Source organism: Gallinula chloropus (assembly GCF_964237585.1).
Source record: "Gallinula chloropus genome assembly, chromosome: 1".
NCBI classification, from domain to species: domain Eukaryota; kingdom Metazoa; phylum Chordata; class Aves; order Gruiformes; family Rallidae; genus Gallinula; species Gallinula chloropus.
Window position 1 is genome coordinate 92498629 of NC_140085.1, and position 21050 is coordinate 92519678.

At 40.9% G+C, this 21050-nt stretch overlaps 1 protein-coding gene across 1 annotated transcript in view; it reads left to right on the forward strand.

The window, feature by feature from the left end:
• DCBLD2 (discoidin, CUB and LCCL domain containing 2) overlaps nt 1-21050 on the forward strand; it is a gene marked incomplete at both ends in the record, with an annotated part of 50557 nt that overhangs the window by 13435 nt on the left and 16072 nt on the right. Inside the window, 6 exons of the mRNA XM_084265060.1 lie at nt 7960-8187; nt 12716-12853; nt 14025-14076; nt 15422-15494; nt 18677-18810; nt 19478-19518. Of these exons, the coding sequence (XP_084121186.1) occupies nt 7960-8187; nt 12716-12853; nt 14025-14076; nt 15422-15494; nt 18677-18810; nt 19478-19518 (666 nt within the window). The remainder of the gene's footprint in view (nt 1-7959; nt 8188-12715; nt 12854-14024; nt 14077-15421; nt 15495-18676; nt 18811-19477; nt 19519-21050) is intronic.

The window sequence follows — 21050 nt, forward strand, 5'->3', positions numbered from 1 at the left end:
TTGTTCTAAAATGTTGCCGTATTTTGGCTGTTCAAATTAGCAAGGCTAAATGTTCCTACTTTGTGTAAAATTCAGTGGCTGAAAGCTAAGGCTGCATTTCCAGAGATGGTGATTGAAAAGCTACATCTATAGATGAAAATAATAAAGTGCTAATTATCACTACCTCAGCATGTGGCTAGCATTGTAAATGAAAACAGTAAAATTCTGTTGTAATGGCATCTTAAATTTTGTACTTTTGCTATAACAGCAAGAATCAGCCTCTGTCTCTGGCTGGCCTCACCCCCCTGCTGAGCTGCCAACATCTTGAAAGACAAAATGGTTATTGTGCTTTACCTTTTGTCCTCTTCCTATCTCTGTTAAGGCTCAACCCCTAATTTCATTGCCCCTCTAAGGGCAGTGAGTGAATCCATCCATCCAAGCCCCTCCTTTCCTTGTCCTACCATGGGCAGTTGCGTGGTGAGGGGTGAGTTGGCTGCAGCCCAAGCCTCTGCTGTGGGAACGGGTAGGGGCAGTGGCTCCACTTCAGCCAGCTCAGTCCCTGAGGCCAGTGTGCCACTCCTGTGTGACTGGTGTTCCCAGGGGAGGGATGGTTTCTACATTTCTGGTTGGGATTCAGGGTTGTTTAAAACGCCAGCACAGGCTGGGAGTACTGGCGTTTCCCTACCCTCACACTCCCCTGTCCCTCTGCCAGAGAAGGCACTGATTCATCTGTATTGCTCCAGGTTAAAAACTGACAGCTGTTTTTCTCTCAAGTCCCTGGTCTGGTTTACCAGGCAGCTGTGGGAGTGTTTACCTCCAGTACCAGGAAGGGTGTGAGAATGAGTGGCCAAAAGTGAGAGGCAGACAAGGCTTGCTTTTGTCTGGGGCTGCACTAATTTCAAGTGCCTTCAAGTGTTTATTGAGCTATGGCCTCACTTGTGGAAGTGTGGGGTATTTTCTGTTGCGAAACATCTGTAATGGGATGAAAAGCTCAAACCAGTGTGTTACTGAGGCAAATGGCATAATGATGAATGGGTACTGTGTGCTTGTTGGCTTGTTGAGAAAATTCATTGCAACAGAGGAGCAGATTCTTCCTGAAGAACGTGGTTCTGTGGGTTTTGGTGGAAATAGCAGTGAGTTTGGAGGACACAAGTAAGGATATTTGAACATACCTGAAAGAGCTCTTCAGAATTTGGTGCCTCTGTGGTCTTAATTCCTCAGTGTTTCTTATGCATGGAACTGTTTTGTTCCTTGTGTAAACTTTCTTGCCCACACTGAGAAAAGCAAAAAGTAGATGGTGTGTTTTAGTGGTGCAGTGATAAAGGGCAGGGAAAGGCAGAGCACAGGAGCTAAACAGAAGAGAAATTACAGTAGTGCATTGAATCAGCTAGTCTTTGGAGTTAGAATGAATGCTTTTGTGGTGGTTCAAACCAGCTGGCAGCTAGAACAACCACACAGCCGTTTGCTCACATCCCTCAGCCCCTCCCAGTGGGATGGGGGAGAGAATTGGGACAAAAAACCCCCCAGGATTTCTGAGTTAAGATAAAGACAGTATAATAGTGCAGAAAAGGAAGAGAAGAATGATAGAATATACAAAACAGGTAATGTACAGCACAGCTTATCACCACCCAAGGCTGATGCTCAGCTAGTTCCTGAGCTGCCTTGCCTCCTGGACAGCCTCCAGTTATATGCTGAGCATGATGTCATATGGTATGGAATATTTCTTTTTGCCAGTTTGGCTCAACTGTCCTGCCTGGGCCTCCCCCCACCCCAGCTTCTTGTGCACCCCTCTGCCTTCTTGTTGGCAGGCCAATAATGAGAAGCTGCAAAGTCCTTGACTGCTTGGCAACAACTAAAACATCAGTGTGTTATCAACATTATTCTCATCCTAAATCCAAACCACAGCACTAGACCATCTGCCAGGTAGAAATTTAACTCTGTGCTTGCCAAAACCAGGACAGCTTTAAAAATCTCTTTTTGCTTACATAACTAATAGATTTGGTTCTACGGTTGTTTATTTAAAAAAGATTTAATTGCATCGTTTGTAGTCACCGACTGACAAAAAATCACAGCGTACGTATGTAAAATCTTATCAGGAAACCCACTGGTTTCTGTTCAAAAGGCAGTGCCACGTGTTGAAAATGAGATCAGTGTGTTGATATGCATCAGTTATGCCTTATAGACTGTAATCTTAAACTGTCTGATGGCTTTATTTTGTCATTCTCTCTTCTCCAAGTAAGGAATGGGAAAGCATTTTCTCATCTTAAATATTAATTTTTAATCTGTTTTGGTGGTGAGAACAACATTAGCAGTCACTAACAGCCACCAATCTCAGGGTGAAAACTTCTGATTAATTGATTTCAACAACTATAAAAAATAATTAATCTCTTTTGTGCTTATTAATAGACCACTTGGCGCCCAGTTTTGCATATGCAGTACCTTCTCCTTTTATTGAATCTTACGTTTTCTTCTTCTTCACCGCATTTTGCTGTGTTTGTGTTGGTTCAAGGTCTGTATTTCGTTGATACTTGGGTATGAGAAACTGATTTAAATCATCTGCATGATTGCGTCAGACATCAGTGTGCCATAGCCTGGGGCTCATATGTAATCTGTCAGGATAATTCACCTAGACTGCCTTTGGAGGCGCCTGCAGAAGAGATGAATGGTTCTCCTGACGACAGCAATCTGCTTTCTTCTGTCAGCTTTGCCCCTGTTTCTAACTCGCGTTTTGGTGAACAACTGAGCCTGTTCATGTTTGCCACGAGCGTGTCCCCAGGACACATGAAATTCAATCCAGACCTACAGACCTTCCAGCAAAAGGAAGATCACATACAAGTGATCTGCTGCTTCTGCAGAGGTTGATCTGTTCTGCAAGTGCTGTAGGTCTGGTGTGAGACACAGAGGGCTGAAAGCGCACCAGAGACCGCTCAGCTGTGTACTGACAACAGAAGTTGTCATCCCATTCAGGAATAATTGATTTAGGAATTGACATCTGTTTCTTCTCTACTCCACTCTCATGCACACGCACTAACAGAAGCAAAAGATTGTGTGGCACTTAATGAGTGATTTGCAAATGAATGAAGTAGCTAATGCTCCTATACAACTTGCTGTACTGCAAAGAATTGTACTTTCTTTCTTGAAGAAATTGTGGAGTATTGCAGGCTGCTGTTTCGGTAAGGGATGTGTATCTCTGGGGTTGACAGGTGGTGAATTTATACAATTTTGGCAGAAATGATGAAGCACCACTTACGTAGAGAGGCTCAAGAGCTACCCTTCTATAGTACCAATAAAATAAACTGAGTTTTCATTGTTCTTCAGGTTTCACTAGAAGCATGATTTTTAGAAATTTACATATAGCTCCCAACTGATGCTGCTGCCTTCAACAGACTATATTGCAGGCTGGGCATGCAATGTTAATCTTTAAATTCTTCAGTCATGAAGTATCCAGCACTTCTGCTGTCACTTAGCTGAGCATAACACACAGCAAAATAACATTTATAATGTCCAGGCAGAATGAGATACTTGTAAAGATGGGCTTCGTGGTGAAATGGTGGCATACATGTAGTTCAGAACAACTTTTTTCCTTTCTGTTCCTTTCTAGTAGGATTTGACAGCAGGTTCTTTGATGTTGTAGAGTAGAGGAGGGTTTTTCTTTGCATGTTTTCAAGAAAGCGTGCAACAGAGAGGAGGTTTGATTTCCATTCAGTTGTGTGAGACGGATTAGAAAATTTTTCTACCTAGCCACTGGAACAAGACCAATTGTGCTAAGTTACAAGGGGAAATTTGACATTTCTTAGTGATGTGTCTTTAAAAGAAAAGTCTCAATGTTTTTCTTAAAACCTAGGATGTTTCATTTGTGTTTTATCCCGTAAAGGTGTAAGGGTGTTTTTGGAGCCCTTTTCTCCTCAGAAAGGCGTGCCCTGTTCATCGTACAATGCAGTGCTGGTATTCTTTCACGCTTGAGACAGCTGAACAGAAAGCTAGTCAAGAGGATGGCTCAAGTGAATGTTAGGCATGATCTTTTTTACTTTTAAATGTAGAAATTTGCAGTTTAAGTATGTGCTGGGTCACAGAAGAGACACGAGCTCTCCAATGTCTTTGTCTTCCAGCACCATAGGCTTTAGATGCACAAGAGTGGGGATATGTAATCATGTGCATTATTGGTATTATTCCTGGTTGCAAGAAACAGCATTTGTGTGGTTACTGCATTGCAATAATAACCCCATTAAAGTGAGAAATAATGAACTACCAAGTATTTTTGGTACTTCTTTCTTGTATTGGGGGCCCCAGAGAGGGTTCATAGGAGGTCCGCAAAGATGATTAGAGGGCTGGAGCACCTCCCCTACAAATACAGGCTGAGGGAGCTGGGCTTGTTCAGCCTAGAGAAGAGAAGGCTGCAGGGGGACCTCATTGCAGCCTTCCAGTACCTGAAGGGAACATACAAACAGGAGGGAAATCAACTTAAAGGGCAGACAATGGCAGGACAAGGGGGAATGGATTGAAGCTGAAGGAGGGAAGGTTTAGATTAGATATTAGGGGGAAGTTCTTTACAGAGAGAGTGGTGAGGTGCTGGAACAGGCTGTCCAGAGAGGTGGTGGATGCCCGGTCCCTGGAGGTGTTCAAGGCCAGGTTGGATGGGGTCCTGGGCAACCTTGTGCAGATCCAGGCCTGGAGGTTGGTGGCCCTGCCTGTGGCAGGGGGTTGGAACTCTGTGATCCTTGGGGTCCCTTCCAACCCAGACCATTCTGTGATTCTAGGCCGAGCGAGCATTTTTATTTTCCTTAAAATGCACTCCAGACATCTATGTATCTGCCCAGACAGGTGAAAGCTACTATGATTTCATGTTCCAAAGGTCAGTATTGGTGTGTCTGCATAACTTTTTTCAATCTGAAAATGAGTAAACAGTTATCGCAGGACAGGAAAAGCAGGGACCTGGTGAGCTGTCTCATTGTTTTTATTTGGGACATAACCTAAAACCAACTGCAGCCTATGTTGAAAATTAATTGTATATGTTTGTAGCATAAAGAAGTTGGAAATACTAGCCACAAATATCACCATGTATGACTGTGTGTGTGTACATTGGTTTGTTGCTGTTGAGATAGCAAGTTCCATGTAATGCGAGTACTTCCCTGAAAAAAAAACCAGTTTGGTAGCAAAGGACTCAGTATTTTTATTTTTTTGACTGCTAGGTATATTGTGACTAATAAGGAACCTGACATTTAAAAGTGTGCTAACTAATGAACCAAGGCCGTGCAGGTTTTGAATGATAAATCTTTCACTTACTGTTAGGTTTGTAACATGCCTTTGGAAAGAAAGAAGGATTAAAACGATACGCAAAACGTGTGGTTTAAGTTACCTCTTTGTAACACTGGATAACTGTCTCATGCATTGGAACAGCAGTAAATTAGGAAATTAATTTATTAGCTGTCACCCAAATGGAAATGTCATGGGAGGGAACAAAGTGATTTAAAGTGAATTGCTAAAATTGGATGAAGAAAAACATGGCTTGACAGCAGATTTACAAATGAACTTTTGATGTTACTGAAGCAGCTATTCCAGTCACCTTTCCCAAAGATGATGTATCATTTTCATTCAAGACTGCTAGCAAGGAAAAAAGTTGCAGTTTGCATCTTTTTGTGTTTCTGTATATACTAGCAGCACTTTAGCTCTTAGAACATGCAACTGTCTTTCAGTTAGAGGAGAATAGGGTTTTTTCACAGAATCACTAGGTTGGAGAAGACCTTTGAGATTGAGTCCTACCATACCTGTCCTCTACTAAACCTAAGCACCTCATCTACCCATCTGTTAAATACATCCAGAGATGTATTTAAACTCCCTCCCTGGGCAGCCTGTTCCAGTGCCCAATAACCCTTTCAGTGAAGAACTTTTCCCTAATGTCTGATCTGAACCTGCCCCGGTGCAGCATGGGGCCATTCCCCGTCCTATCACCTGTCGTTCGGGTGAAGAGACCAACACCCATCTCTCTACAACCCCCTTTCAGGTAACTGTAGGCAGTGACAAGGTCTCTCCTTAGCCTCCCCTTCTCCAGGCCAAACAACCCCAGATCCCCCACCGCTCCTCGTAAGGTTTGCTCTCCAGCCCCTTCACCAGCCTGGCTGCCCTTCTCTGGACAGACTCCAGGACCTAGATGTCTGTCTTGTAACGAGGAGCCCAAAACTGGACACAGCGCTTGAGATGCAGCCTTACCAATGCTGAGTACAGGGGCACAATCGCTGCCCTGGACCTGCTGGCCACCCTGTTTCTGACACAGGCCAAGATGTCGTTGGCTTTCCTGGCCACCTGGGCACACTGCTGACCCATATTCAGTCCACAGTCAACCAGCACCCTCAGGTCCTTCTCTGCCAGGCAGCTTTCTAGCCACTCTTCCCCAAGCCTGTAGCGCTTTTGCAAATGGATTGAGCAGACTTAGTGACAGGTTATTTTTCCCATGCCACTTCAGTGTATTGGACTTACTTTTCCATTGTCTTACATGAAATTCATTTAAGAATTTTGAAATGTAGTTAAAATTTTTAAATATATGTAAAGTTTTTGGCCCTAGAGCTTGGGTGACCTTTTCATGTTTAGTAGAGGAACTGCACTTATTAGTGTGTAATCTGAAACGCTTTCAGACTTTTAGCTCTCAAAACAAAACATCTGTTAGTAAAAATGTTGATCATTTTGAGTTTCTGCAGTGTGAAATCTTGACGTAATATTAAATGTCATAATCACTTGGTAGGAACTGTATGCACAGGCATGAATTTTGAAGGCTACAATGGACCTACAGATGATAAATGTGTTTGGAGTGATGTGGAACACGTTTTTTTAGCAACATAACTGTTGCTTACATTACTTTATTCAAGATCCTGAAAAGTCTTGCATGGCTTAGGGTAACATGTACAGATCTCTTTTAGAAGATCTCTGGACCTGCTAACGTCAAATCCTGAAGCTGATAATGCTGTTCCTGGCCCATTCATTTCATGGGACTAAATTCAGTGAGTAGGGTTTTTAGCCTCCAGTACTAACAAAAATAAACCAGAGATGTTATGGGGCTTATTTTGTGGGGCTTATGTAATTGCAGGTGTTAATTGTGATGAGAAATGCCTTGTTTCATCTTGATGCACTAATTTATGAAGAGCCAGTGATAGTGGGTGTTACTTAAAGAACATACTTCTTATTTCTAAAACAACACACAAATTCTTACAGGTCTTGTACCAGGTGCTGTGGGGAAGTTCGCATCTAGCTGTTAAGTGAATAGATTTTTCGGTTTGATGTTTACAATATGATTTTGAGAATACACAATTTGTGCTATTTTTTCCACTTGTTAACAAGTCTTCTTTAGTCTTGTTACTGCTGTTTAAAATTAATATTGAAATGTTAGGTAGAGGGTTTGAGTTATAACTGAATTTGATGTAGGAATCCAGAAGAATTGAGCATGCTGTCTGAAGTGCTGGAAGAATTAATTACAGCATTACAGTACAAAACAACGCACTAGCAGTTTGATGGTGGTCAGACCTGACTGTTGTTTTCAGTAGAGTACTCGTTGTCTGTTGTCCTCCATTTCTGCTCCTGCTCATTGTGCTGGAAGTACAGTAAGAGCTGTGAAACTCATGTGCCTTTGTTGTGTTGGTTGGATTATCCTTCAGAACTGTTTTTTTTTCCTTCCCTAGGTGTTGAGGGAACATGAAATAGCAGGGGCACTTTCTGTACTGTCTGTGCAATTTTTTTTTAAGTGATCATGGATGAATTTTTATCTTGTGGAGAAAGTTGTAGCTCTCCAATCACCTGTGATGAGCACCAGCAACATCAGTTGAATGGTATTTTCTCATGGTGGCTGTTTCATCTGTATGTGTCTTGTGACATGGTTGGATTGGTTAAAAACCCAACAGAGCTCAGGCCACTGCTAAAAACCAGGATGACCAAAACACCAATGAGGCTTTGAAGATGAACATGTGTATCTGATCGATTTTTCTTCTTTTTTAGGTGATGGATGTGGGCACACTGTCCTGGGCCCCGAAAGTGGAACTCTTGCTTCGATAAACTACCCACAGACCTCTCCCAATAGCACAGTCTGTGAATGGGAAATCCGTGTGAGGCCTGGGCAGCGAGTTCAGCTCAAGTTCGGCGATTTTGATATCGATGACTCCGATTCCTGTCATTCCAGTTACTTAAGAGTTCACAATGGAATTGGCCCCACCAGGACAGAGATAGGTAGGACCTTTTATTATTGGTATTTGAAAGTTAGTAATTTATATAGAACTTGGACAATACTGTCAGTATCCTTGTTTACCTGCTCTGAGGATAGAGTAACTGATACATGTGTCCCATTAGTGAAGTTCTTTATTGCTGTAGAAAAATGTTATAATTAAGTTGGATATTGGGCAGGGTAAGACCTTGCCTGAATATATCATACTCGGCATGGTACAGTGTGGATTTTGAGTCTTATGAGAAGTGATGAAAAGGAGGAAGTGTTTTTTACTTACAGGAATTTCAAGGTAAGGAAAGGAATTTTAGAAGTTCTGTAATTGGAGTTTTTTTCGTGAGCCTTATATCAAGGAAACCCTGCAAAACTTTGTATACCTTACCACAGTAGAAAAACAGCCACCGGGGAATGAGTTTTAGTAAATGTACTGCTGATAAAACTGCTGGAAAGCAGAGCTAAGGATTCTCCTATGTGCTACACAGGTCTTCAGTACAAGGATGGAGGAAAGGTACAGCTGTAAGTACGTGAAAATAAAAGTGGTAAATTATTGCTCAGCAGAGGAGCTCTTTGTTTGGAATGCCAGAGTATTCTTAATATAACTAGTCTTGAGTAATTGTATTTTTTACTGTTATTAATGGCTATGTAAATGTCTGCCTTTTGGACACAATTCCTATATCCTAAAAATGTGCTGAAAAAATGATGGATAATAATGATAGCAGGACATCCTATGTTTTGTTTGTCCATACAATAGTTAGATGCTAAGTACCACACACATCCTATAATAATATTTGATTCTTCAGAGTCTCAAAGGAAACTCACTGTAATGTTGGTTGTTTTTTTCCCAAATGTTTTCCAGTAGCTAGCAAAGCTCTCTTAAGCAGTGGAGAGGGAATTGCAAAGCTATGAGTATCCTAATTTGAAAACCAAAACACCCCCCCACCCCCCAAACAAACAAGCAAACAAAAAATGCCACACCTAAAAAAGAGAAAAAGTAATAGTGTTTGTATCTTACCTGAAATGCATTTCTTTTTATATGGAATAGTTCTGATTTGATCTCAGTGTTATTAAAGGATTCCAGGCTTCAGTAGTTGTCTAGTTCAAATATTCCCCTTTTTCTGATAATACCATAGTTAATTTTTGTCCTCTTTTATGAGGACAAACTGAATTTCATGACTGTAAGGCGGGTTTTTTTAAAATAGCAACGTGACATCATCTATGTCAAGGTATATTTAGGGTTTTAAGCCCTTATTACTTTACAAAAACTCAAATTTGTCATTCTTCATTCACAAAAATTAGTTATTTTGCAGATTAATTATAATTTCTCCCATAAAGCTTTAATCTGGAGAGAGAGCGAGAAAGAAGAGACATTTACTTCACTGAGATTTGCTTTTGTACAACTCAAATGCTGATCCCACTAAGTTGAGTCTTTTTATAAAGAGGCTAGTGGACTGTTAGCTTTGTTAACCCTCTTTTCCAACTGTTACCTAGGTAAGTGTGTGTGAAAATAAGTATGTGCTTGGGGCTGTTGAGCCAGACTTGGTCTAAATTAGGAAATGCTGAAGTCCTTAAATGGCAAGGAACGTCCAGTTCTGATAAGTCCATTATTCACTTTTACAAGTGACTTAATGGGTTGGAGTAAATTTTCTACTTCATTTGTTTCCCTTGACTTTGGTCTGTTCCCAGCTGGTGAAGTAGCACAGTATGTTGAGCAAACGTGTGTGTTGTTCTGCTCTTAATAAATTAAATCACAGAAAAAAACCAGTGATATTAACAGTGGCAGATACAGATGGTGCAGATTCTTGAAGCAACAGACACTGGAGAGATTAAATCAGTGACATAAATTAGTTTGGAAGAAATCTTTAATATTTTTTCCTGAATTTTTGCATACAAGAATACTGACACGGTCCAACATTAAAATATTTGCATTGTAGAAAATCTGAAATTAAGGGATACCTACTTTAATATTTGCTGATTAGATGAAAAGATGACTTGCTAGTGGGTTTCTAATGAAGCTTATAAAGGGCTAGTTCTCATTCCCAGCCTTTTGAATATTTATCAATAAATCAAAAGAAGGTTTAAATCTTTGGTGTCAAGTTTGTCTCTGGTTTACATAAGAGCTAGAGGCATTATGTATTAGATTTCATCACCGTCCAGTCGCTGCGTGTCTACAGTCAGATGTACTTAGTGAATACATCTATAGAGGCAGAGAATGTAAGCTGCTGTGGGACTTCCCTCTCCTGCTGTATGACCAGCATGAGACTCTCTCAGGGTAGGTCAGACTGTCCTCTGGACACCATTTATCCCCCTCTTTGGGCAGATACACAGGGCGAGGCATTTAAATCAAGCTTGGATAAACTTCCCAGTGCTGCGTGCACATGGATGTACAGCCTTTGACAAACTGCAGACTGATGCACCTTATGATTCATGGCAAGACATACTTTTGAGACCATAAATCACTCCTCTAGCTTTTCCCTGGCCTCCTGCCAGATCTCTGGCAGTTTTGTTAAGCAGTAGGCACTAGGAATGGACAGAACACAACTGCTGTGAGGCACAGTGGTACGTGCAGAAGATGTAATTTTAGCGTTTTTTCTGTACTTACGCATTGAAGGGCCCCGAGTGCTTTGGTACTCATCAATCATGTAACGAGATCCAGTGGCTGAAAACAGAACTTTAAAAAAAGAAAGGTAATAAGGTAATTATAAAAATTATACAGGTCATCATAATGAATGCAATTAATCATTGAAACGTGACTTAAAGCAAAACACAGGGTCAGTTTGGAGCCTTGTTAAGAGTCATAGAATACACTGAGTTGGAAAGGACTCATAAAGGAACTTATTTCTTTGCAACTCTTGCTGATAAGCAAGTGAATTCAAGTAATAGTAATATAACAACTGTATTTATATGCTGCTATATACTTAGATAAGCACAGATTATATCGATATATTATAAATTTCATTAAAATTTTGTAAAATCTGTTTTTTCATTAGAAAATACCCTTGCTGTGTTCCAAAAATACCTGAATAAGCAACATATAGAAAGCTCTGAATAATGGGAATTTAGGGGGTTGGTTTTTGTGGGTAGTTTGGGTTTTTTGGGGTGGGTGGTTGGGGGCCTTTTTTGGGTTTGGGTTTTGGTTTGTTGGATTTGGAGGGTTTTTTGTTCTTTATCAATTTTAGTAGTATTTGAGAGTAGACTGCTTTTTGCAGAAACATGGCATATACATTGTATGTATTTCTGTTACGTTTAGATTTGCTTTGTGTTATGTTATTAAGATTATTCCTGCAGGGCTGTGTTATTCCACTTGGGTATTATAATTTGCCTTCAGCTGAGAAGGGAGTCTGACCTTTTTTGCTGTTTTACAATATGATGACATAGTTACTATCAAGAAACATATAAATTAATGGTAAACTGAAACATATGCAGTGTCATCTGCTGCTGGTTGATTATCCACTTTGATTATCTATCCTACAGAATCTTAAATTGGGTTATAGGTGGTTTGAAACATTAAATGATCAGGGGAGCCTATAGAACAAAAGACTTTTTTTTTCTTAACAGGTTGATAAACTGATCAGTATTTTATTAAAGTTTCTAGTTAGTAGGACTGAAGAATTCTGTATTTGACTTGGGTCTGTTTTAACAGCCATTCATCTAGTTAATGTCATTTGATAGTAATTCTGGGCCTTCATAGGGCAAATACTGCTGGAATCTGCAGATACTGACATCTCAGTTTAAAATGCACTGTTTTGGGGCGTTTTGGATGGCAGGAATATCCAGATGCAGAACCTCTCTTAGGTTTTGTAGGTGCAGCAGAACAGAAAGTGGCAGTTTGCACTAATATTCCTCACATATGCATGTATGTTAATGTTGCAGTGCAGTGGGTCAGGCCTACTGTGATCCAAAATTAAGAAAAGTAGTTGACAGAAATCATTAAATAGTTGATAAGGAATAAGTGCCCTAAAAGTTGAGGGAAGAGAAGGGCTTTTTTTTTCATTTGCTTCGGTAGGTGATGCTTCTTTAAGCTGAAGGAGATTTATATTAGACATTAGGAAGAAATTCTTCCCTGTGAGGGCAGTGAGGCCCTGGCACAGGTTGCCCCCTCCCTGGCAGTGTACAAGGCCAGGGTGGATGGGGCAACCTGGGCTAGTGGAGGGTGTCACTGACCATGGCTGGGGGGTTGGGACTGGATGATCCTTGAGGTCTGTTCCAACCCAAGCCAGTCTGTGATTCTTGTTAGTGTAACTTGATCCTTTTCCTTAACAGATTTCTCATGGTCTTTGAAGAACTGACAGTGAGGCTTATGCATGGCTAGAGATGAAGGTCGTGTTTGTTTGCAAGTGTCATGGGGCATGAGAAACTCTCTCACCTGGTGACAGTGGCAGAAGAAATGTGGTACCCAAGCTCTGCCATTTGCTTTAAATGGACACTGACCATTTGAATATACAGCAGGAGTAACACGAGTTTACACTGCAAATGAAAAAGATTCGCATTACATACGTTGGGTTTGGTCCATGTCTGTTCTCCCCCTTCTCTCCATAGGAAAATACTGTGGGTTTGGCTTTCAAATGGATGGTTTAATTACTTCAAAAAGTAATGAAGTCACAGTACAGTTCATGAGTGGAACACACACTTCTGGACGTGGATTTCTTGCAGCTTATTCAACCACTGACAAATCAGGTATTTATCGTCATTTGGTAATTTTTCTGTGCTGGTGAAATTAGAGCTGTCTAGTAAAAACACAACTAATTTGTTTATTCCTGCCTTCTCACAAATTCATTTCTGAAAATGAAGACCTTTAATACAGTCTTCTTGATACTTCTGTGTGGGAAATTAGGCTGCTTGGTTACTATTTAAGTTACTGTAGTTTTAAAGAAGTGGTATCAATCCTTACCCTAGATAGCAGAGCACAAATCACAGTTATCTGTTATAGTTAAAATGCTGCTTCAGATAAAGGATGGAATGCATTTTTTTCAGATAGTAATCAAGATGGCAGATAACTAAATTTATTTCTTATCTAATGGTATGTTTTTTTACAGACCAACCTTTAGGAAAATTGTTTTTCAGGAACAGTTTCCCATATTCCCTCGACTCTATAATTATATAATCTGCTGACTACTTTTTTAGTCTTTGTTTTTATCTTTTTATCTTTGTTTTTTCCGTATATTTGGTTATTCTTTCACCCATTCTAACAGTGAGTGACATACACGGTCCACAAGGAAATGAAGGATTCCCAGCAACCACTTCACAAGACAAAAGGCTTGAGATAACCCCTTTCTAGTAGTAATTCTATAAAGAGGAGGTAAAGAGGTTTTGGTTTTAATTTTGGTTTTGTGGCCTGATGCTTTTGTCCCTTTATTTTGGACTATGTGTGCTGGTACACAGCAGACAAAAACCTGAAATTTGAGCTATCAGTTATGAATGACAGGAGCATGGCATGCTCATGTGTGTCCCCTGTGCTGCCTGGTTCCAGTACTATAGGACTGTGAAATGCTGAAAACCCAGGCCTGTTTAGGTATCTTATTAAATCTGTCTTATGGAAGGAGTGTATGTTTGTGTCTCTGAATTATGCCAAGCTGTCTGAAGTATAGTTATAAATTTGTGTTTGTAGTGTTTCTCCTCTTCTCTGTGTCACATTCTCAGTGGATTGCCAAGTTACTCAGACAAATTATCAAGGCTTTACTGTAATACAAAATCTGTTGCAAAGGCAATTTAGTAGGAATGTGGGGTTTTTTCATTCTGCGCCTTTCGGTTAAACCACAAGTGCTGAGATGTATGTTGTTGTGTGCTTTAGAAAGCATACTCAAACTTGTCTTTATCATCCTCTTGACCTAACATTTTTTCTTTCCAGACCTAATTACCTGTTTGGACAATGCAAGTCACTTTTCCGAACCAGAATTCAAGTAAGATTGATTTTGTGTGTTTCCCCTTTCTCTCTTCAATGAAGTAATTTTTGTGTTTCTACTGTAATCTCTTAATTACATCTGATGCAGCTTGAAAATGGACTGTCCAGAGAATTTAAGAAACAAAGGAATTAGGCTTAGATCTGAATGATTTTGGTACTTGCATTCCACCTTCTCTGTCTTTCCCTCTCTCTCCCATTTTTGTTATGTACATGCAGTATACAGTAGAACCTCGTTAATTTGCACTAACATTTAGGAGCTAATATTTCATTCCTGTAGAAAGAATACTTGCTTTTGTAAACACATATTGCAGCAAGTGTATGTGTTAAATACTGGCATTCAGATTAGTGTTACTGGAGCAGCACTAAACTATTAAATGGGCTAAAAATTACAAACCCATTTCACAGTTCGGTGTGAATTAATGAGGTTCTGGTAGGAGAGAGGATGCTGTTCCTTCTGATGGAGGAAACATCTATAACTTCCCTATTTATTTATTCCCTGTTTCCACCTAAAGCAAGGACAGGGTTTAAAGTTGTGGACTGCTGTGAATTATGTGAAGTTAGCACGTGGTGTCATGAAACATTTCAAAGTGCAACCTTTGCACTTCTCTTTCGTTTTCCCAAGTTCCAGAGTAGGGCTCTAATTGTAGGTTTTGACCTTCCTCAGCATGTGCCAGTGTCTCCACATACCACTGTTTTCATGATACCTGCAATGTTGCTTCAACTGCTATTGAACCGCAGCAGAACTGTTAATAGTTCGCCCCAGTTCACTGTTAAACCTTGAGATTTGTGTGTGGGGTATGAAATGGCACTAGAACGTGAACACGGGGTTGCGTCCAAGGTGCAGACGTCTTGCCCCTTGCTTTCCTTCAGCTAATGCTATTAACTGAGTGTGGCCATTTTTTTATCATCAAACCATTGCCAGGAGCTATTATAAAAATAACATTACTTTTCAGCTGTTTTATTTAAAGATGCAGAAGAAGTAGATACGCAGGTCTCTACTATATAAAATAAAATTCATTACTATTAGTACTTATGATGACTTTCAGTTTACAGAAGCCATGCAGTATTTACATTATGAAGTGCTGGCTTTATTAATTTATTGCATTCAGGCTGGAACTGAGGTTTCCGCTGAGGCTTTTTAAAAACACTTTTTCAAATGTCTCTGTCGTGTGCTTCTCTTCCCAAGTATGTTTTGTCTGGTTTGATACGTCTTCAGTTAGGATATGTGGGTATGTAGTGATATGGGAACGATAAAGGCATATTACAAATGAATAGAAAAGCAGCTATTTTGTAACGTTATAGTTTCATGCATATTCTTGACTTGGTGTTTCGTTCTCTTCCAGTAAGTATTGTCCAGCTGGATGTGTGATTCCGTACGCCGATGTTTCAGGCACTATTCCCCATGGATACAGAGACGTAAGTAGAAATGCCACGGGCTGGGCTGGATCTTGGTAGAATGTGTTGGGGGGGTTGGACCCGCTGATCTCTCGAGGTCCCTTCCAACCCCTACAGCTCTGTGATTCTGAGCGCGATGCGCGCGCTGTCTAACTGGAAGTCAGTTGTGGTTGTTGGCGATTGTTCTCCTGCCTGGCTGGGGAGTTGGTACCTCCTGAAGTGAACAGCATGGCACTGGGTTCTTTTGCACAGCTGCTAAATGGCTGGTGCTTCAGGATGTTCCTGTCTCCAAGAGGTGAAATAGGGTAGTAGAACTCCAGCGTTTTTGTAAGGCCTGCTGAGAGGGGTGGCTGAATGAATGCTGGTTTATACTTCCTGTTTGGTTTTCATGGTCTCTCTTGGGTTGGGAAATTCAGATTTATAAAGAGAGAACCAGGTTTTTTAATGATGTCCTCTTGGTTTTGGCACTATAATGCATCTCTTAGCAGAGGCTCTCAGTGGTTATCTTAATTTTTTATTACAACATGAGGGATGAAGTGCTATTTATGCTCAGCAGTTATAAAACCATTTGAAAAACGGAGGTAATATTTAACTTTAATAGTTCAATAAACTGGAAATTAAAATCTTTAATAATGTACAGTTTACTTAAGACACTACAAACCCCCATACACTTTCAGATGTAAGCTTTTGTAACTGAATCAGCATGCCTGCCGTAGGACTGGAGGATGTTTGCTTTGTTTATTTTTAAGTCATTATCATTTTGATAACAATCTAGTATGGAATTACATTACATTTCTTTGTTTATCTTAAAATAATCATTTAATAGGCCATTAGCTCTAACACAAAGGAAGGACATTTTAAAAACATTAACAAGCATAGATTTGAATATTAAATATGAACCTAAGTGTACCTCCCTGATTTTCTTCTCTCAGCTATGTGTAAATCCTAGGCAACCTGCTCAAAGAATTACCCATGTCTAAAAATGTCACCTCAGTGTAACTGTGGTATACGTTCTGGTCCGCAGTGAGTCATCACTTGAATGGCTGTAAGCTAATTTTTGTAGGTAGTAACAAGATGAAACTGATTCTCTGCCTAACATGTTTGCAGCCTATCTGAGCAGTTCTGCTTGTTGGGAGGTTTTCTGCCAAAACTTTGGGGAAATAAATGCCCTGTGACTTTCTTCTTGTATACTTTATAGCTCTGAATGAAAGGCAGAGAATTTCCCAGAATCCAGATTGTGTGGCAAGAAATCAAATTGTCGAGCACTTCAGACAAAGTTTCAGGTAGAGGTTTCTCACAGATCTCTTGCAAATGCTCAACAGCTGCTTGCTGCTTTAAAAAAATACCCTAAGGTGTGAGTGATCCTTTTGCATGTGACCCTAATGCCACAGTCCTTTAGGACTTGGGCGTGCTCATGGCTGACATCTTCTGGTGATCAGGGGAGGAGACAGGGGCATGGGTTGCAGAGTCGTCCTCTCTTCCTTTCACTTACTCGAGCAGTGTGCAGGAGAGAGACGTCATTACCTTAGCTTAGCTTTGGTACGTTTGGGAGGTGGGCGACAGGGTTGAGTTTTCATGTTTGAATACACTGAGGAGAATCGTGTTTGGAGAAGTCGTGGTGAGCAGGTGTTTTTGCCAGCGAGCTTGAGATACAGGGGTGTCGTAGCCTGCTGTGCCAGGCAAGTATTTGTAAAGAAGATGCTGTGAAGACACTTGTTCTGTTTTGGAAATAATGCAAGAAAGAAAATAATCCACAAAGTCTTCTTTCCCTGGAAAGGACCTGCTGATTCCCTAAAGAATTGCAGTGAGGCTCTATAGCACCCAGGGGACTGGCTGGCAGAGCAGTGCAGCCAATGTGCTTGGTAGCAGCAGCAGCAGCAATGGACTTTGCTAGGGGGAGCAACTGTTAATGGTAAATAAAAATCTGCAGTCATCATCTGTTGCTTATCGACTTGGGTACAGCCACACTGGGACACCACACCAGTAGTAACAAGCTAAAGATGGTTTCTGGAAGCTGTGTCTGGTTTCTGTCCTTCAGTGACAGCTCTGGCCCCCTCAGTGTCCTAAAATTCAGGTTAATGCCAGTCTCATTGGATGTGTGCAAGAGGCTGCAGAATTGCAACATGTCTGTGCATACCCCCAGTGCTGCATGTTGCAGGAACACCTGTGAGTAGCTCTGTCTAGGTCTGGTACTCTGTGTGTAGCCAGTAATCCTCCAGAACCTTGGTGCACGTGGTGGGTGGGTGCAAAGCCACTGCTGCCAAGCTTTCTTTGGAACTGGACTGTCTCTCTGCTCCTGAGCATCAGGATGTTTCCTGGTCAAGCTCCTTTGGCCTGGAAGGGTGTGCAGCTCTGCTGGAGAAGATCTCCTGGGTTGGTTTTGGTCCAGGAGACACAGGCATCTTGTGCTGCTTGCTCTGTGCTGCTTCTGAAGGACTTGGTGTAGTGAGTCAGTCCTGCTCTCTGTGGCACAGCCAGTCTGCAAGCCAGGGAAATGGAAGTGTCACCATGAGATTCGGTGGTGCGTCCGAGCTAACAGTCATCCAGGGAGAGAAGGAAAGAACAGGGTGTCCTGCAAAAACTTTTTGCATAACTGGTCTCCATTGACCTGTACACCCTGGGTAATCGGCTTCGTGAGAACAAGCTGTATTCATGGATTACTCTGGGCTCCTATGGGCCAGTGCTGGATGGCTAAACCACGTTTAACCATGAGTTCAAATAAAAAGTATTACCTACTGGCTAACAGTTAGAAAATGCATGGTGCATCACTCCTTAGTCGTGAGGAAACGAATAACCACCCTTTCAGTATGCTTTCTGTTCTGAGGTTTCCTGTGCAGTTAAGTATTCAGCTTCTCTTGTCTAATGTACCACATTTATTGTAGGCTGAAAATCTGGCTGCTTTTTTCAGACTGATGCACCTTGCTGCTAGTTGGAGCTTATTTAATTACAGGAGTTACATTCCAGATACATCTGGGCGAGGATGCAGGGAAATGCAGGACCTTATTTTTGTGTTTTTATAAATTCCATAATAAATTGAAGATTAATGGTTTCTAGTTAACAGAAATAACAGTTAACTAAAAACAGTATCTTAATGTAATAATAAGAACGTATAACTGGATAATGTAGCATTTACTATATATGCTCTGGTATTTGATTTCTTTACAACGTAGTAATAAGTTCTTCTTTTCCCTCCCCTCTTCAAGTCATCATCACTTTGTATGGCTGGTGTTCATGCAGGCGTTGTGTCAAATACTCTGGGTGGCCAAATTAATGTTGTAATCAGCAAGGGCATTCCATACTACGAGGGCTCCCTGGCTAACAATGTCACCTCGAAAGTGTAAGCATACTTCCTAAGTTCTCCTTATCTTTAGCACTTTAGATATTGGTAGTGTCTCGTTGTGGGGTTAATTTCAGCTAGTGGAGCTACATGTTCTGTGGACAGGTGCTCACAATGCTCTTTTGCTGCAGGGTGATTGTTTTACCAGATATTTTTAACCAGTAGTACATAAAGCTTAATTTTCCAAATTCTGTAAGGAGGTTTTATCTTCCAAAACACATGGCATGACCATAGATTCCCAGTGGTCTGTGGAAAAAGAATAATATAACTGCAGCATCATAGTTGTAGGGAAAAAAACCCAAACAAACTTGTAGTTTTCTCTCAGAAGTCCTGAGAATTAAAGCAGTCAGAGGAGATCGATTCTTCTTACTATGTTTAGCTTCATTTGAAAGGGAAGCATTTTAGTCCAATCTTGTGTTTTGCTGGGCAGATGCCTGTTGGAAGGCCTGGATCTCAGACTGGAGATCAGGGGTAGATGTCAGTTGGAAAGGTGTTTGTACTGACCGCGCTCCACCTCAGCAGCGGGAAGTGTTACTTTAGTCACGAGGCAGTTGCTTGGGTGCAGAGGTTTCAGTGGCAAGCAGTTAGGCAAAATAAATTGAAGACAGTGTGTTTCAATTTTCCTCACTGACTCACTCACAAAAAAAATGTCTTTTGTTCTCTGCAGGGGGCCGCTGTCTACAAGTCTCTTCACATTTAAGACGAGTGGTAAGCACTGTCGTGTGTGGTACCTGTTGATCCTTTCATACCAATTTTGTGAGTAGAAATAAGTGTGCAGGGGTTTTTTTCTTAATTTTTCTTCTAGTTAGTGAGAAGAATTCTAGAATTCAGTTCTAGAATTCAATTCTAGAGTTCTACATTAGCAATGTATAATTCTGAATTGTTTTGCCATCTCAGTTTGGAGGTGACTCGTCAGTGCGTTTGTACAGTGACGTAAAAAGTAAGCCTTGTGTATGTGCAGACAGAGATTGTTCCAGGTTGTGTCCCTCTGTTACAGTCTGGTTTAAACTGACGTGACTCCCGCACTTCAGACACGCTGCCAAGGCAGAGTTGGGTGCTTAGGAGTTGCTCTTTATTTGTAACCACTGCACATTCTAGGTTTTTCCCAGGTTTACTCTTCATGCTTTCCTCCTTGCCTGCTAAGAAAGCCAGCAGAAATCCCAGTGACTCCTCAACTTTTCCCCCACCCCCTCCTCGGGTTTACTTTTTTCCTCCCATATTCTTGCAAGGGAATGGGGTGTCATAAATTACTGGTCTCTGTGGCTCTGGAAGGGCATCTCTTGGGCCTTGCTCTGTGTGTAAGTTGTGTTCTTACATGGCTGCCTTGTTTTGCTTCCTAAATTCATATCAGGTTGCTGATTGGTGTAACAAGCGTTGCTCCTTTTTAAAGATTCACTGCTTTGCATGCTTTTGTTTTGTATCAGTTAACCATTTTTTCCAATAAATCAGCTGTATTTTTCGAAATGGAAGCTGGTTTTTCTGTAGGGCATTTTAAGTGCCCTCTTTGAATGGGTATTGGAAGTATTTGAAGGCAGTGGTCTTTCTTAGTCTTTTTAATGGCAATACTAAAAACCCTCTAACAAAACTGTTACATCTGCTTTCTGTAAGGATAGAGTTAAAAACAACAAAAAAGAGGAGAGTGAATCGTATTCCTCACAAGAGAACAAATACTTGTCCTTACATATAAATAAAAGTGATGCTGAATGGGCATATAAAGGCAGGAATCTGTTGGTGATGGGCAGGAATGTTTGGAGATGGACATGTATGCAAGCAAGCAAAGATCAGAAAATATAATCCACATAATATTCAAGAGCTGGAAAAAATTGCATGTCTAGTGACTTCATATGTAGGGAATATTAAACACAGTGATCGAGGCAGGGTTTGTTCATGTCTTTCTGCCTTTCAAAATGTGATCTGATAGTATATACGAAAATAATTTAACAGCATGGAAATAGGAAGAAGTAGGACAAGAGGCTGATCTGGATTATCTGGGTATCAGTGACACATTTGAGAAATTACTGAATAAGGGTTCTAGGTTCAAACGTAGTTGGGTGGTGTTGTGGTTTTACCCCAGCTGAGAGCCGAGATCCACGCAGCTGCCTGCTCTTTAAAGGAAAAAAGAGCTCCTCCTCCCATCAGCCCCCCTTTATACTGAACAGGACGTAATTGGCATGGAATACTCTCTTTGGCCCATTTGGGTCACCTGTCTTGGCTTTGCCCCTCCTTTCTCATGAATAGAG